The sequence below is a fragment of the Bacillus rossius genome, chromosome 1 (assembly GCF_032445375.1).
Source record: "Bacillus rossius redtenbacheri isolate Brsri chromosome 1, Brsri_v3, whole genome shotgun sequence".
Lineage (NCBI taxonomy): Eukaryota > Metazoa > Arthropoda > Insecta > Phasmatodea > Bacillidae > Bacillus > Bacillus rossius.
Genome location: NC_086330.1, coordinates 378,814,682 through 378,832,488, shown reverse-complemented (window position 1 = coordinate 378,832,488; position 17,807 = coordinate 378,814,682). Strand labels below are relative to the sequence as shown.

The 17,807-nt window shown below is 36.7% G+C and overlaps 1 protein-coding gene across 1 annotated transcript in view; it reads left to right on the top strand.

The window, feature by feature from the left end:
- Positions 1-17,500, top strand: part of LOC134528572 (probable aminopeptidase NPEPL1) — a 37,684-nt gene extending 20,184 nt beyond the window's left edge. The window contains exons 5-9 of the mRNA XM_063362314.1: positions 869-1,047; positions 8,249-8,372; positions 10,842-11,018; positions 14,828-14,938; positions 17,219-17,500. Of these exons, the coding sequence (XP_063218384.1) occupies positions 869-1,047; positions 8,249-8,372; positions 10,842-11,018; positions 14,828-14,938; positions 17,219-17,377 (750 nt within the window). The 3' untranslated portion in view covers positions 17,378-17,500. The remainder of the gene's footprint in view (positions 1-868; positions 1,048-8,248; positions 8,373-10,841; positions 11,019-14,827; positions 14,939-17,218) is intronic.
- The last annotated feature ends 307 nt before the right edge of the window (positions 17,501-17,807 follow it).

The following is a 17,807-nucleotide window of genomic DNA, read 5'->3' as shown; positions in this document are numbered from 1 at the left end:
CACTGCCTGCAGCCGGGGCGTAACCGCGGTCTCCGAGTCTTGCTGTCACCGTCCAAGGACCTCAGGTGCAGAGCCGCATAAACGTCGAGCGCCCCGCTCCCCACAGTGTTGCTTCCACCAGGTGTCACGATCAACTCCCTGGCAGTGTGTCAGTCAGGGACGACGCACGTGAGCACGACAATGGGTGGCACAACCGCACACACGATCTCGTGCAGAATTATGGTACTCGGTTCAAAAGTGTGGCACACCTAAAGAATATTTAAAAAAAAAAAATTGGTTGTCTGTAAAGTGGATTTACGGACGATAGTTTAACATGTCAACGTCATAACAAAACATTGATGAAATGATTGCATACTTTATTAATAAAATTGAATCATTTTTATTTTAATAATAAAAAAATAAATACTTGAAATTATTCCAGTAATCAGATTTTTAAAATGCCAGAATAATAATTAACCTTTATTTACCGAAATTGTTGTTGTAATAAGCAATGAAAACCACATTAACTTTTCACTTCGCTTTATAAACAGTCGAGTGGAAGAGAGATAAGATGCGGCGCAAGTGTACAATGAGCGTAACGGGACACAGTGTAACGGGACAATTAGCGTAACTGGAAACTTTTTTGTGCGTGCAGCCGGCGTTCATCGATTTATTAGACGTCACGTCAAAAGATTATATCTAAGGACAAATCTTTACAAATGATACTGAACGAACTAAAAGCAGTAGTCACCTGGCAGCCAGAGACAACTGCCGAAATAAACCCAGAGATATCGGAACGGGAGCGGCCGAATCGATCGTGAAGTGTGCCGGACCGTGTGAAGCCGTGAGTGTTGGTGTCCGTGCGATCCCGCGCGCGCTGCTGTTCCAGACGACGATGCCGGGCATGAAGCGGGACTGCGGGGGCGCGGCGGGCGTGCTGGGGGCCTTCTACCTCGCCGTGAAGGCCGGCTTCACCGAGAACCTGCACGCCGTGTTCTGCCTGGCGGAGAACGCAGTCGGCCCCAACGCCACCCGCCCCGACGACATACACACCCTGTACTCGGGCAAGTGAGTTGTGTTAGGGGGTTGATAAGAGCGACGCTCTGTGGTGCTTCTATTATTTATTATTTTGTTACATGCCTACCGACGGCATGAGGCCATTGGTGGTAAGCACGATAAACATAAAAAAATTACATAGACAAAACAAACAACATGAAACAAAATGAATTAACATTGAGGACAATACTATAACAACACATACACAAGACGACACAGCAGGCAACCAACGGATAAACAAGAACGGGTTTCGTAATCATATAACAACAATAAAAATAGTCATGAACCTGTTTATAAAAATAAAATATGGTGGCATCATTAACCTTAAACATATTAAATTTAAATTAAGATAAAAATTGTTTTATATTTAAATTTTTTTTTTTGATGGAGAGAAATAGCAACCATTCATTGCCTCCAAATGGGAGATTGTGGACTGGTACAGTGTCTTCTTGTCGTGCAAAGGGCAGTTGTGAGGTTTGAGTGGTAATCTTAACATTATATATGGCAGAGAAACAAATATAAAGGAGTAATGGAAGTTTCTTTGGGTGTTTTCAAAAATTTGTACTGAGTGTTCATTCTTAAAACTTCCTTTGAAAACATGCATTTCAGCTATTTTCACTACTAAAAAAAAAAGAGTATAAAAAGAATATCCAGAAGCTCATCTGCTCCCAGTGTATTCTTGAATACACTTGAATGCTTTTCGTAAACAGACACAACTGGGATATCTTGAGCAGTCTTTATATAGTGTGTTTTCTTGTGAAGCCACTCTCCTCCATCAAAGTGATTCAGGTTCAATTCCTGGCTGGGTCAGATCCAATTTTTTCGCCAGAGGGTAATGTTGTTACGTTGCAAGACCCTGCCCTCCCAGCTTTTACGCATATTTGTTAGAGGAAGTATTATTATATTTTGTCATTCAGTAGTCAGCTGGTTATGTGAGTTCAAGTTCACCGTGACCTAGTTTCCAATTTATATTCTATCATTAGTAATATTCTAGTATTCAATTTTAATATTTAATTATTTCATTGAGAAAAGCCTTTTAACTATATTTTACTGGTTTTTTCACTTGGTTGGTTGGGTTATTATTTATATAAGTGTGGATTTTAACATTTTCTCTTCTTTAAATTGTCACTTTTGAAATGTAAATTTGATTACATACGTCGTTCATGGTGTGGTAGTGATGTGTTTGGATTGTGGGACAATGGGTCTGGTAATAGAAAGACCGTGTGGCGAGGCAGCGGTGCCGAGATGATAGACGATAATTTATCGCATCCCTTGCTAGAGAGAGCCAGGTGTTAGCTGGGACTGGGGGGATCCCAGAATTGTGTATGAAATTATAAAGAGACAGGTGTGAGAGAAAGACAGACGTGTAACAGAAGAACTGGGGGAAGGCCTGCTGTGCGGGGAATCACTAAAACAGTGATGTTAAGAGTAAGTGTAGTAGCCAATAGCAAGGCAGCTTTTCAGGGAAGTCCCCCACCTAAGTGAGCTCCTGTGTAAGCTGTGTGATGAGCTTTGTTTCGTCAGTCGCGTGAGGGCCGGGCTGAATGGTCTTGATAAAGAATAAATTGTGAAATTAATTTCAAACATTTTTATTTAAATTACGTCATTAACAGTTTCGAGAAGTATTATAACTATTAACAGAATTTTACACTCCATTACCTGCAACAGTCACTGAGAAAGTCTTCAAGTGTTTTTTGTTTTGGCGAGGAATGGTCGTCGTCGTAGCCGGGCCTGATTGTGACTGGTTCCAAAGTGGTGGACGTGGCCTTGAGGAAGTGGGTTTTTTCTCGAGGGTGTACTTGTTCCTAGCACACATTCATTCAGTCAGTACTCCATCCTCCACCCATCACTGCCTGTCGTCTAATGCAGTGGTTCCCAAACTTTTTCAGCCGGCGACCCACCTTTCCTTATAGGAATACCTCCACTGTCAATCGGTCCATGGTGGAGTAAAAAACCTTAAGCTGGACTCCCAATCATCCGTTTCATCCGTCCGTCCGTCCGTCAATTTCAGTCCGTTATTTCTCTCGGCAATTATTACCGACTCTCAACCATCCGCCATCCGTCCGTCCGTCACTATTCTAAAATATCAGTGCTACAACTTTCCGCCACATACTTTCTCAATTGTAGTTAACTTTTGGTGAAAAAAATTTACTTGGGATAATTAACTTTTTCTTTTTATGAATGTGATAATAAGTTGACAGGCGGGAACCGTGCTTTGACAAATGGATTAAACTGGTGCCATCTTAAAAATAACATTAGTCATGCCAGCAATAAATAAAATTATGCTTCTTTTATTATTGCGTCAAAGGAAACAGAAAGAAGCTACTATTTCTATCCAGGCTTTTTCCCTCAGTTGCTTATCCCGATAGTCTTTGCTATATACAGGAAAGCACCGGTACAACGAACTTCAGTTAAACGAACACTTCACTTAACCGAACTCATTGTTTGGTCCCGCCAAAAACGTATATAATAACCTTGAATTTTATTTCATCTTAACGAATTTTACGACGGTCCGTTTCTTCCTGAAACAAAAATATTCACTTGAACGAACAACCTTGTGGCAAATTTTGAAAAAAATTACCATCCAAAAACTTGTACTTTATTTTTACATGCTTTATATTAGCTTCACCTGTATGTTTGTCTGTCCGTCTGTAACTCTGTCTGTCCGTCTGTAACTCTTTCGACTAAGAGTGAGTGACTCATCACTGTAAAATGTCCCACCCATTTCATTACGTTCGTTAGCCGAGCGGTCTAAGGCGCGCGACTTCTGTGACGTCAGCTTTCGGATTCAGCGATCGTGGGTTCTACTCCCGGCCACGCCGAAAAAAAAAATGTTTTTTTTTTCCCGGTAAATTCTAATATTATATCCATACATCTAACTGCAAATGATTCGTAGAGACTTTACCATTTCTTTGTGACGTTGCAACTCCAAATAGTTATCTCAGATGGTAATAGGTAGTGTAGGTAACTCATTTCCCTATGATAATTATACATAAATATAGTAGGGATGGGTCGATTCGATTCTCCGATTCCTCGATACCACCGATTATTAAAAAATTTGGGTACTCAGTATCGGGTACTAAAAAAGGGCAAGGTAGGTTAGGAATCGGTTAAGTTAAGAAAATACAGTAGTAATATATTTTCGTCTGAACTTTACTTACTTATTTTAATATATCTTACCTGCCGTATGCGCATAAAATTCCTAATAATGCTCATTATTATTAAATATTAATTTTATACGAATAAAAATAAATAAAAACAATGTTACCGGGCATGTTTAACCTCTAATTAAAACTCCACGATCGAAGAACATTATTCCTCACTCATGTATTAGACGTAAATAAATTGTAAAAAGAGTTATTAATTTTATTTGCAGTTAAGAAAAGTCCATTGTTTTTTGTGAAGAAAGTGACGGTTATGAAACGAGATCACATCACGTGTCGTCACCAGTTTAGTTGTGAGCCATTCAAGGATGATGGCCTCCACAAAATCTCTGGTGGCCATAAAATATAAAGTCAAGTCGAAACGTATCGATTCGTTGCGTACGGGACAAATTGTATAATGAAAGCAACAATCGATAATAAAGAATTCTCTGGCCATACCGTCAACAGAGGCTCGTGTTTATTTCTTGCAAAGGAAAACCGTAATAATTATTAGAGGTTACTGTGAATTGTTTCGCATTTATGCTATTTATTTGGCACAAATATTGTTTTGCTAAAACTATTTTCAAGTGTTTTGCTAGTTTGTTAGTAAAAAAATGTTCGCCGACTGTCGTTTCAAATTACGATGCGAATGTTCTGATATTGTATTAACATGTCTAAAGTTTGGGAACATTTTCGCATCAATAGTGAAAATGACAAATATGCAATTTGTAATAATGGTAGTGCGCAAATTTCACGGAGCGGTACTTATAAATCTACAACCAATTTAATGAAGCATTTGAAATCCCGGCACACATTACTACCAGAAAAAATAGTCTTTGAAGAAAAACAAACTTTTGTTTACAGCACTGTCACCAACTAAGTCAAAAGGTACCACAGAAAAAAGTAGTGCTACCTTTGAACCCATTTTGAACAAAGATGTTATGTTATCGGCGTTATCGCCTGTTAAAGAACCTTGTCTAAATGTTGAACTTCTTTGTGCACAGCCTAGTACTTACTAGCAAACAAACTTTATGTGAAAATGCTTCTTCACTGGTAATTGAAAAAAAAAAAAACCTCAACATTTAATCCTAAGTCTATAATTATCCTTTATACATGTTATTATCATTATGTAATGCATTCAATTCTTAAGTAGTTTTAATTATGTGACCAGAATTACCAGGAATCGAAAACTGGAATGACTCGGAATCGAGAATCGAAATTTAGGAATCGGTACTGGTATCGGAATCGATAAAAATGTGTACTCAACCCATCCCTAAAATATAGTTTAAAAAACTAAAAAAACATGCTTTTAAAGAATATCAAACTAAAAAGTTAAAAATAAATATAGTTTAAAAAACTAAAGAAACATGCTTTTAAAGATTATCAAACTAAAAAGTAAAAAATAATTTTAAAATTAAATTTATGACAATAGTATATAAGCAATACTAGTATAAATGAGAAAAAAGCATGGGGCGCTTAATATTCAAAAAATATGGCACAAAGCGCCTCAAGCTTTTTTCTCATTTATACTAGTATTGCTTATATACTATTGTCATAAATTTAATTTTAAAATTATATTTTACTTTTTAGTTTGATAATCTTTAAAAGCATGTTTCTTTAGTTTTTTAAACTATATTTTTAATTTTCTTATTCAAACGTAACAGCGTGTACGTAAACAAAAACAATAACGGAACTAGTATGTGTGCGCATGTACTGTCGACATGAGTAGATTAATTCTCGTGTTTTGAAATAGTAATGGAATGGTATTACGTCCGTTGTACGATACAAATAGTACATATTCTCGGACTTTTCGTTTGTTGGCTACTTACATCACGATAATTTTTGTACGGTACTTTGGCTAACCTGTGTTGTTTTAATTTATTTCTTGAAATTCATTTTTTTCACCATATTGATTTTGTCGTGTCTACAGACGTGAAATTTTTTTCCTTTTTTCAATAGTGTTGTGTTCTTCAGTGCCGGTTGTGGGAAGCCTACAACTCACGTAGTTTCGGTTCCCTGCAAGAATTTCCGAAGATTTCCGAAGTTTTGCGTTTCGGTATTAACGCCACTTCAGCCGCTAAATCAACGAAAACAAGCATGTTGTGACTAACCTAACCCAACCCTTCGATTTTTTTAATTTCAATTTTTGAGAGAAATCCAAAGTTGCACGAACGTGGTAGGAAACCGAAACTACGTGAGTTGTAGGCTACCGGCCGGTTGTAGAAATGAAGCGTGTATCTGGGGGATAAAAAAAAGAACGCAATTCTTCAAAACTTTCGACCTAAGACCTAACTATTCAAAATAATGGCCATGCTTGTCGTCTTCAAATGTTTTGGAACACCACGCGTTTTGTAATGTATGCACGTTTGACTTTTCGATTGCACATGGTGGAAGGGATGACTGTAGAGGGCACATTGAATTAAAGAAACAGGCAGAACATTTTATAGTCATGACGAGCAATAAATCAATATCGTAGTTTTTTCGCTACATCTGAAAAAACGAAAGTAACGAACGCAGAGTTATTGTTTACAAGTTCTTTTGTTTGTCTTCTGTTGTTTGTTTATAAGACAGTTCTTATCCAACCAGGATAAAAGAAGCAAATAAAAAGACAATTGTTGTTCAAAAGTATAACTTTGAATACTTTGAATTGAAGGTTGAAAATTTCCTGTAAAATTAATGACATTTCTTACATATTCAGATGATTGTATTGTTCAAATAGTTTTTTTCTTCGATTCATTAATTTTCATTGTATTCATATACATAGGCCTACATTTTTCATTTTTTTTTTTCATATTATTGTCCTTTGTTTTCTCTTGTGTGTGTCATAATTCCTCAGGAAAAATTTATTGTGCATGATTTACGCGTACTTTTTTCATATAATTGTCATTACTGATGGGTGTGATTTGAGGTTGGCAGCTCTGCCTACAATGTGTCTCCTGACCATAGACAAAGCATCAGCAGAGAGTATGTGAACAGGTTCTTCAAGCGGCCATAGACTAATGACTGAGATACTGAACCTTAAAACACTTAAGGTGTTTCATGTGTTTATCGGTATACATATTTATAACAATGCTTATGTTTCAGTATAAAGAACTTCAGTATAACAAACTCAACTATTTTTTGGTCCCTTTATGTTCTTTATAGTGAAGCTTTCCTGTAATATTATACAAATGCTCCCTTTCCCGGACGTAATTTATCAGCATTTCTTCCGAAAAGCTCATTCTCATAAGCAATCTTTACCGTTATTATGACAATAATAATCGGTCGATACGACACAGCCTTCTATATATTGCAAATTAAAAAAATCGAACACTGTTTTCAGAAAGTCGTATTGAAGACGATCGACTTACAAGGCGGTGAACCATCCGTTGGTCCGTCAAAAGCTAAAGATTGGCAAGGTTTTGACGGACGGACGGATGGAATTTTTTGGGCCATCTGATTGGCTGCAGGTCACGTGATTGACGGACGGACGGACGGATGAAACGGATGATTGGGAGTCCAGCTTTATTTGTATTGTATTACTTCCTTATGTTTAAATCATTTACCATCAAATATTACATATGTACACAAATACACAGATGTGCACGCCCCCCCCTCCCCTTTCCGCTTCACACACACACACACACACACACACCTTATTTTTAAGATACCGATTGATTATTAATAAATGATAAAAAAATTTGTGTTCTGATTTTAAAATGGTTGACCAAATATGAGCACTTTGTAGCAAAACAGTTATTTATTTAACAATATTGTTTGCACACAATTTGATTTGTTTCTTATCTTTTCTGGTGGTTTATTCGATGGTTTCTGATAGTTTTAGGATCGAGTCGCGACCCACCGTTTGGGAACCGCTGGTCTAATGGCTTGATGTCAGCCAGACGTTAGGCACCGATTCATTTGTTTATGTTATGTGAATAATCTTATGCTAAAGCCAAAATATGACCCCACTTCTAACCATCGAAAAACCTTGAATGTGAAAAAAAATTATTTAGCTGCTTGTGTGAGCAAAAGTTGTTATTGTGAGAAACTGAAATCATTTGTAACTTCTTTTTTTCTTTTAATTCCAGAACGGTTGAAATCAACAACACAGATGCAGAGGGACGGCTTGTTCTTGCGGACGGAGTGGCGTACGCACAGAAAGATTTGAAGGCAAACATAATATTAGACATGGCAACACTGACTGGTGCTCAGGTATTATAAATATTCTAGTCCTTATTAATTATGTATTATCAACACAAGTGTTGGGTGGTAATTGAACACTTAATATTGTGCAGTGTTAATACTGATAGGAATATCATTGTTAAAAGCTTTCATCATCATCTCAAAATAAAAATGAAGTCTTGATAGCATATTTAGTACGTAGATTTTACTTGGCATATTTTCATCATTAAAATATGTAATGTAATCCACTGCATACTTAAAAGACAAGATTTTATGTTTTTTTTTTCAGGCAAAATTTTTAAAAAGGAAATATTGGTGGTATTGTTTTTATTTGTTATCAAATACCGTATTGGCCCGAATATAAGGCGACCCCGAATATAAGGCGACCTGCAGTTTCAGGAGGCCAAACAAATGTAAAAATTATTTTTGGTTTAAATTAATGTGAAAATTCATTAGACATACATTTTGTGTTGATAAATTGTTTTTGCATTTATGTATAACAATTAATTTATATTTATCACATTACTTATTTAAAATAAGTTTGAATGGCCTACCCTAAAAGTCAAAAGAAAACAATTAGAAAATATTTACATTTGTAAGTATTACACTAGAAATTTTTTCGTATGTTTACTCTAATGAAGCTGCATAATTGTCATCTTCAGAGCTGTTTATTTGTCTAGGGCTCGTTCCCCGCCGTTCCACCGATGTGTGATTGTTCATTTTTCACAGTTTACTGTATCTACGAATTTAAAATTTTTACAATGGCTATTAATCCCTCTTAAAATACAGCATTTAACTTTCCGTTTGACTTAAGCTACATATTACCACAGAACAAGGCGTATTACTATTTAGTAGTGTGTTAAACGTAAAAAAAGCAAACAAAGAATGCATCTTGCCGGAACAAAACAAGTGGCTAGCTGACATGATGAAGCATACGGCCAAGAATAACTTCGGTTACGTGACCGCGTATATTTGTCCATATTACTATCTGACAGAGAGAGTCTGTTCTATGAATTTGAAAGAATAATCTATTATAATTATGAAAGGTTTTTACATAAATAAAGAGTGGATTATTAAAATAGCTTTTGAAGCAACGTACCAAATTCGTGTTAATATGGCGTCTTCGTGCGTGTTCGGCAATGTTCGTTTTACAACAAAGAAATATTGTGGAAAGACAGTTGGCAGCCGTGAATTTCCAAACATTACATCCGAAATGTTTGTAAACGTAAACAATCGTTCTGAAAATAACTGTGATATTTTAGTACAAATATTTCCGTTAAAAATCTGAAGAAAAATTACCGTAAATGTTAACACGCGATTGTACACAAAGTAAAAATATGAATTGTGAAATAAAAGGTTGCCATTTTGAGATGCTTCAACATTCACGTTTTTACTCAAGAACAAATATTTTAATTTTCAACTTCAAACAATTGTCAATTACTGCAATATTAGGTGGATTTATCGTTTTTCCCCGTGTGAGGTAACAAAGTTTTAATATAAAAAATTGTGAACGTTTTGTTAAACAATGTTTCTACTGTAGCTTTCAGCTTGGAACTAATGTTTGCGGTTCTGACGTCTTGGGTGTGAAAATAAGGCGACTTCCAATTTTTGCATCTCTCGTTTATGTAAAAATGGTCGCCTTATATTCGGACCAATACGGTATGTTAAAAAAAAAAAGATTGCATATTACTGAATAAATATGCCACTTAAATGTTCCATTATATTAACTTTTTCAAAACAGTGTCATTTTGACTGATACATGATGCACTTTTACAATATAATTTGTAATAAGCATGTCTTAACTATTCAGGACAAATAAACGAAATCTGTTAAGTATTTTTTATTGTTTTAAAAATGTACAAATGTAAAAATGATTAACTAGTAACAGTTGCAAGATTAAAAAAAATTTATGCTAAATTATTTAATTAAATTTAATATTTAAAAGCTTACGTATTGGTCGCAAGAGTTATGTTTTGATTGAAAATGCTGATAGGTAGTAGTTTCATGATTTTAATTGCATTCCGGTGCGTTGTGGTGTATTAACTTGAATTTCGGCGTTATATATGGTGTAATGACGTGTTTTTCAGTGTAATTTTGATTTTTTTTTCGCAATCCTCCACATAATCTCGTACCTACTCGCAGGGGCGCAGCCAGGGGGGGGGGGGGTTAGGTGTTCAACCCCCCCCCCCCCCCCCAGCACCAAATCTTTAATTAATTTCTTATTCATCACTCAAACAAATTTCATATTAAAATTAATAAAAAAAATTACCATTACAATATTTAAATTTAAGAACCGAAAACTGCTAAAATAGCACTATTTTACACCTTAAAATCCAAATTTTCACGGTGGAGGGGGGGGGGGGCCAATGCTCTTAACACCCCCTCTCCCCCCATACACAGATCCTGGCTACGCCACTGCCTGCTCGCACCTTCATCGTGGTCTCGTCGCAGTTCTCCACGTAATGGTCCTACAGGTGTACTGCTGGTGCTGTCGGGCAGGGAACGGCGACGGGCAAGTACCACGCGGCCGTGCTGACCAACGACAAGAACTGGGAGGAGGCGGTGGTCCAGGCGGGGAGGGCGTCCGGGGACCTGGTGTTCCCCCTCGTCTACTGCCCGGAGCTGCACTTCACCGAGTTCGCGTCTGCCGTCGCCGACATGAAGAACTCCGTCGCTGTCAGTTGAACCAGCCCTGTGCCAATATTACAACTTTCCAATAACAATGCAAATAATAAGCTTTTCGTTTTCAATTTGACCTCGAATACATACTTACACTTCAAAATAACAAATATTTTAGGGATGGGCCGGTCGAATCCTCGAATCCTCGAATCCCACCGAATCTCTAGTATTCGAAAGATTCGAAATTCGAGGGAAAAGATTCGGGATTCGAGGAAAAACATTGATGTAAATGTAGTACTTTAAAAACTTAATGCTTACAATTTACTTGGCCTGTTTACGTTTTCCTTGGAACACATCCTATTGAGGTACAGTAGAACCTCGTTAATACGTGGTCAGGACCGAGATAATCACGGATTACCGAATTTCACGGACTAGCGATTAAAAGCCCTGAAGGTCTTGTCAAGCTTCTCAGACACCGACGTGCAGCTGGGTTAAGGCCGTTCACGGTAAGGGCCGGCCGTCTTCGAATTAGTTTCTCGGCTTAAAAATGTCTAGCCATTAGTTCACGGTCATTTAAAACAGCTGAAGAGAGAAAGATAAGATCGTGCTGACCTTGCACCCCCCCCCCCCCCCCCCCCCCCCCTCGTACAGCCGAATGCCAGCCAGACACGTCACTCGCCAGGCGCCTGCCGTGCATTGGCGGGTGGAAACAAACAAAGGGAGACGGGAAGCAGAAGTCAGGACATCCCCTCAAGTTTAAAGAGTGACAAATGTGACAGCTGAAAGGGGGGCGACACAAAGGGTCGGTACAAACAGCGTTGCAGAGTTTGTTGCAGAGTTTGGCGGCCCATGCGAAGGCTTGCAGTGTTTGCCGGCCGCCGGCCCGCGTGACGTTAATTTTAAGCGCTGACAATTTTTACTACTCTTTTTTTTCTTCTCTTTCAAATCGTCCCGGATTATCCGATTCCCGAATTAGTGCATTACGGATTAACAAGGTTCTACTGTATTGTACTTTTAATTCGTTATTATATAAAAAGAAAAATTATGAAGCATGTACTGATTTGGGAAACTTACTTTATATTCATGAACATGGATGCATTGTCGCTACATTGGCATTAAATAAGGCATAAATCACATATGTATTCTCAGAATATGCTAAAAAATAAAATAAAGCACATTTAGGATCTAAACTAAATATGAATCTTTTTTTTTTTAAAATAACTTTACCAAGAAATCTGTTACTTAGTAATACAACAATAATGCCGACTTTCATCACAAGTTACGGTCACACATGCAGTAATAACAATGAAATAATGAATGACAAAATTAATACATTATACAATTATTATTTTAATCGCAATTCAATTTTAAATATTCTGATAAGTTCTATTTATGAATTTTTTTAGGACCAAGTTTGGTTTGTGTAGACTACCAACGTTAAAATATGTATTATCTGAGAATTCCATGATGGCCAACCAATGAATTTGTTAGCCAATCATTTTGAGCAACATAAAAAATAACTAATATTAACATAAAAAATTTTAATGGGTAAACTAGAGAAAACACCCCTTCACTTTTAACTTCGGGCATATTAATCATTATGCTTTAGTGAGGCTTAATTTTAAAAGACGCACAACAATATTTCTTATGGCCTAAAACCATTGAAGCCAAGATGGCGCCTTTTAGTTTCCATTAAATATTTCAGGAATGCATTTACCTTCATTTGGGACTTTAAACAAATGTCAAGTTGGTAACTACAAAATATTGTTCCGTCGGATGTTGAATTTTGTTTTCAGATTTCCGTGGATACATGAATCACTGTACTCACAGATAAAGCCTGAATGCCTTAAATCCACCAAGTCGGATTCTACAGCAATTGATGAAGTGACCAGATTCTTACCTGATCCTACAGTTAACCCAGAAATAAACATCCTCGAATACTGGAAAACTCAGTCTGCGTGTTCACCCAGGCTACATAAACTGTCCAAAAAATATTTGTGTTCACCACCTGCGACAGTGTTCTCTGAACGTTTGTTCAGCACTGCAGGAAACATATGTGACCAAAAGCAGAATAGTCTTGATCCAGACCGTGTCAAATACTTGTTTTTTTAAATAAAAATTTAAAGGGTTAAATAATTCTGCATAATGATTAATTTTTTCTCTTAACTTATAAATTATTTTATAATTAACCCTTGAGAACTGGATTCGGATTCAAGGGGTGGATTCGAGGTACTGTTTGGGATTCGGATTCGAGATTCGGATTCGAGAAAAATGGGATTCGAACCATCACTAAAATATTTGTTTTGCTTACGAGTACTTTGCGAGTTTGTCATATACCAATGTCATTCATGCTATGTAAATACCTGTTACTGATGTTTAATGTTAACTTCATAATCAAAAAAAAAATCAACAATAAGTGACGTTTCAAACTTGCAACAAGTATACAAAGATTTTTTTTCGCGACTGTCTCTCTAAACAGTTACGGAAAAAAATCATGTAAACTTTTCAAAACACGGCATATTTGTCATTTTTAAACTTGAAAACAAAATATTATTTGTATTATTTTTGTCACATTAACCAGAAGTAGGAGAAAAAAAACATCAACCATATCAGCTTACTTGCTGTATCTATCTGTGATGAAACCAATGCTGTAACCCAAAAATATATATAAAACACTTAAATAATGCTTTAAGATTCCAGATGAAACTAGCAAAGATTGTGTTTATAATATTACTGAACTAAAATACAATTTACCTAGCTGCCATTAGCAACAAAAACTCTTGAATAATTAGGGTTTAAATATGTAAAAATGAGCTCAATGAATTACTAATTTGGAAATATAGCATTTTAAAAAAGAATTTCACTGTATTTTGTGGTTTGCAAAAATTTTATGGATTAATATGTAGAGTAGGAGATTGTGGAAAATTAGGTGAATAGGAACTGAAATGAAAGGTTGGTGGGTAGGTTGGTTAGGTTCTTAGGTTAGCTGCATTCTTAAAAAAAATTTTCTCATGATTTAAATATTTTAACAAACATTTTCCATATAATTATTGTAATTAGCTGACCTAAATTAAACAGCCTTTCACTTTAGTATTATATGCCTAATTCTGGAAAAGTAGTATGACATGAAAAATAATTTTTAGTGGTATTCTATTGGAACTAAGAAACTGATATTCGAACAGGCATAATGGAAACCTGTACTTACACGTTTCAAGGAAATGCTAGAAAAATTGCTTGAATTGTAGGAAATTTTAAATTTGGGGAAAGACTTGTTAATGTTTCAAATTCAGTATTTGATGCATTCAAATCCATATAACTTTTATAATGTTTGCCTGTTCAAGTTGCCTATTGGACATTCTTTTTAACGTCATTCCGTGAACGTAAAAACAGTAATTTTCTCCACTTAAAAAATTACATTAGGTACTTAGTTGAGTTGGGCAGGATAGGGAATATTAGTTTCGAAAAATTTTAGGCATGAAAAAATCTTTCCGCAGGAAATGGAATGGGAAGGGATTGAGAATAATTTGAGGTTAGATATTTCGAGGAATAATGTCCGTAGTTTGGGTATGCTCAAATCTAGTAATTATACGTTGATTCTAGGCAGGTAATCTTTCAAGTACCGCAAAATACCACAAAATAAGGCTAACCTTATTTAATTATATGATAACTACAAAAATTAAAACTAAAAAACCTAAATGGCTGTGGAGATTTGATTGTGCCTGAATATTTGTCCTTGTGTTTTACAAAAAATGCTGTCAGATCGTGGTTTGGCCAAGTGCTTTAGAGATTAATATTTTGGCGCGTGCTGGCGAAAGACGAGTGACGGCAGTGGTTGTTTTGACGCGGCTTGTTTGGATGTTGTGAAGGATCGCAGCAACGCCTTGTCGTCGTGTGCCGGACTGTTCGTCGGCGCACAGCTCTCCTTCGACTTCCCGGGAGCCTGGATACACATCGACATGGCCTCCCCTGCGTACGTGGTGCGTGTACTTGTAGTTCCAGGTGTCATCGTATAATCGTTGCACATTTTATGCTAAAATCAAGTTTGAAACACAGTGGTGCAACGTTTATGCAAAAAAAAAAAAATTTTTTTTTTTTTTAGGCAAAGTTATAAAAATGAGTGCTCAGAGTCCACACACTAACAGAAGTGAAATTTTTTTGCTTATTAGGTAATTATTTGTAATTGAACACGAGATTAAGAATAGTAATGATGTGGGTTTTATCTCAAATTAAAAAAAAAATTGTTTTTTTTTCGCAACCTGTACTCATTGCATCCATTCACTGACACTATTTGGCAGTTTATTCGTACGTTGCCTTTGTTCATACCTCTTTATCTGCTTCTGCCTTATTATTTTCAGGCACGATGGTAAATCACTGCTGAATGAAATAAAAGAACAAAGAAACACTTAAATTACACTTATAGACTAGTCAGATAGACTTTATAAGTATGTACTTTTGACATTTAAAATCACAGTGAAACATTTTCCACACAAATAAATAAATTGTAGATACCTTAAATTAAATAAAAGAAATATGGTAGCGTCAATCGTTAGCCGTTACAAAAATTGAGTAGTAGACAAACACAAGCAGCGTTACAAGAATTCTGTAGCATCACTGCTACCTCCCCCCTGCCATCTCTACAGGTTCCCCCACCATGCACCTAACTATTGCCCTCGTGCGATCGGAATTTTCATAACTCTTGGAAATTGCAGCCGCTCAGCAAAAAATTTTCACTTCAAAACTTGCTTCTTGCTATATTGTTTTTTTTTTTTCGATTTCCTAAATAATTTCTTCCCTAGCTAAATTAGTTTAAAATTTCATCCATTTTTTTTTTAAATTTTCGTTTATAAAATGTTCAAACTGCTAGATATTTTTTGACATTTCAAAATTGTTGTACAAAATGTATCTTCTCGCACTTAGAAAGGATCAACCTAGTCTTGAAGACTTTCAGTGACTTTGCTGTTTGCCTAGGTCACATTTGCACATGTAATTAAATTATTTTAATTAATTTTTGTCACAGAGACTTACCTTCACTCCAGGTAATACACACACAAACACAACACATCCACCATCTTTGCTGCAGCTTTTATTATCTCGTTGACCAAGGGGTGGCTAATATGTAAACCAAACAGGCTGCACTTGTTTGCATTTGGTGTTAGCAAAAGAGTGAAGTAAACCACAGAAGTTCTACCGAATGCTACATTTGACCCTTATAGTTATTTTCTGGTAATTGTTCTCTCTAGTTTTTGTGACAGCAGGAGACATGATATGGCCATGTGTCTGATGCAGCCAAGTTACATGCATCCTAATTAACTTCAAAATTTAATCACCACCCAATTAATCCAGTTCATTCGTGTAATATTCCATAAATTATACCATATTGCACTACCAACTTTTTAAAGTAAAATAAGCATTAATTTTTTTTTTTTTTTTAATCTAGAAAGGCATGAATATTTTTTGTCCAAAACCAAGCATGACTGTTATTTGTAGTTATTGGTATGTATGAATGTTAGGTTTTTAATAAGTTGGATTTTAATGCTAATTTTACAATGATTGATACTAATTTATAGAATAATAATAAATGTTAATTATAAAGAAAGAAAAATAAATTCTGATTTATCCAGCTCCTATTCATTAGAGATGGCAATGGATAGAAAATGAGGCACTGACAGAATGGGCGGGACAGCGAGATAGTGCCCGCCATGTTTTCTACGTATAACCTTTGCCTCAGAAGTTGCCAATATGTAATGAATGTCCTGGTTTGAAAGTGCTGAGTGTCCAGTGGGATGCGAGTGCCCCTAGATGCGCGGACTGGTCTCCAGTGAGGTGGGGGCAGGTATAGAGTGTATACAGTGTATAGAGCGTGGTGGGTGACCACACAACCATGAAAAACGGGGAAACCTTGAATTAGCCAGGAATTTTTTTTTAAAGTCTGGAAAATTGTGAGGAACTCGTTAAATTTTGAAAGATATCGGGAATTATTGGTTTGTCTTAACAAGTTAAAAAGCACTTAGTTGAAAAACTGCTGGTTGTGCCTAATAACTTCATGAGAGAGCGGACTCTGCAGTTTCATACACAAGGTGCATAATTGACAAGTGTAGCTAGAATATTAACATTTGATTGCTCCAACCAACGGTCATCGGTTTTGCGAGATGTTCGTTATGAACTCGAACTTTATAAAATCTGGACTGCCGTCACTGGTAGTCCTCGTTTTGAGTTATTTGGTTTGGTTGTCACTTGGAGGTACCTGTGTGGCGCAGGGGGAGCGGGCGACGGGGTACGGGGTGGCGCTGCTGCCCGCGCTGTTCGGCAAGTTCTCTCGCGACGCCACCCTGCAGCGCCTCGCCCCGCTGGTGGACCAGGACCAGTTCGACGGCAGCAGCACGGCCAAGAGGATGAGGCGCGGCGTGCAGCTCTAGCAGCACTAGCACGGCCGGTAACCCCCGGGGCGACGCAACATGCTCGGAGCTCCGAGGACTGTGGCGTTTGTTTACAACACCAGTAATTTGTTTGTATTTGGAGCATTAAAATAATTCAAATTATGTATCGTGCAATGTTTCAGTACGGTAGCTTACAACTCACGTAGTTTCGATTCCCTACCACGTTCGTGCAACTTCGGATTTCTCTCAAAAATTTAAATTTAAAAAAAAATCGAAGGGTTAGGTTAGGTCAGTCACAACATGCTTGTTTTCATTGGAAACTTCTGATTTAGCGGCTGAAGTGGCGTTAATACCAACACGCAAAACTTCGGAAATCTTTGGAAATTCTTTCAGGGAACCGAAACTACGCGAGTTGTAGGCTTCCCGTTTCAGTAGTCATCTGAACCCACATGTTTTTATACTATTCCTG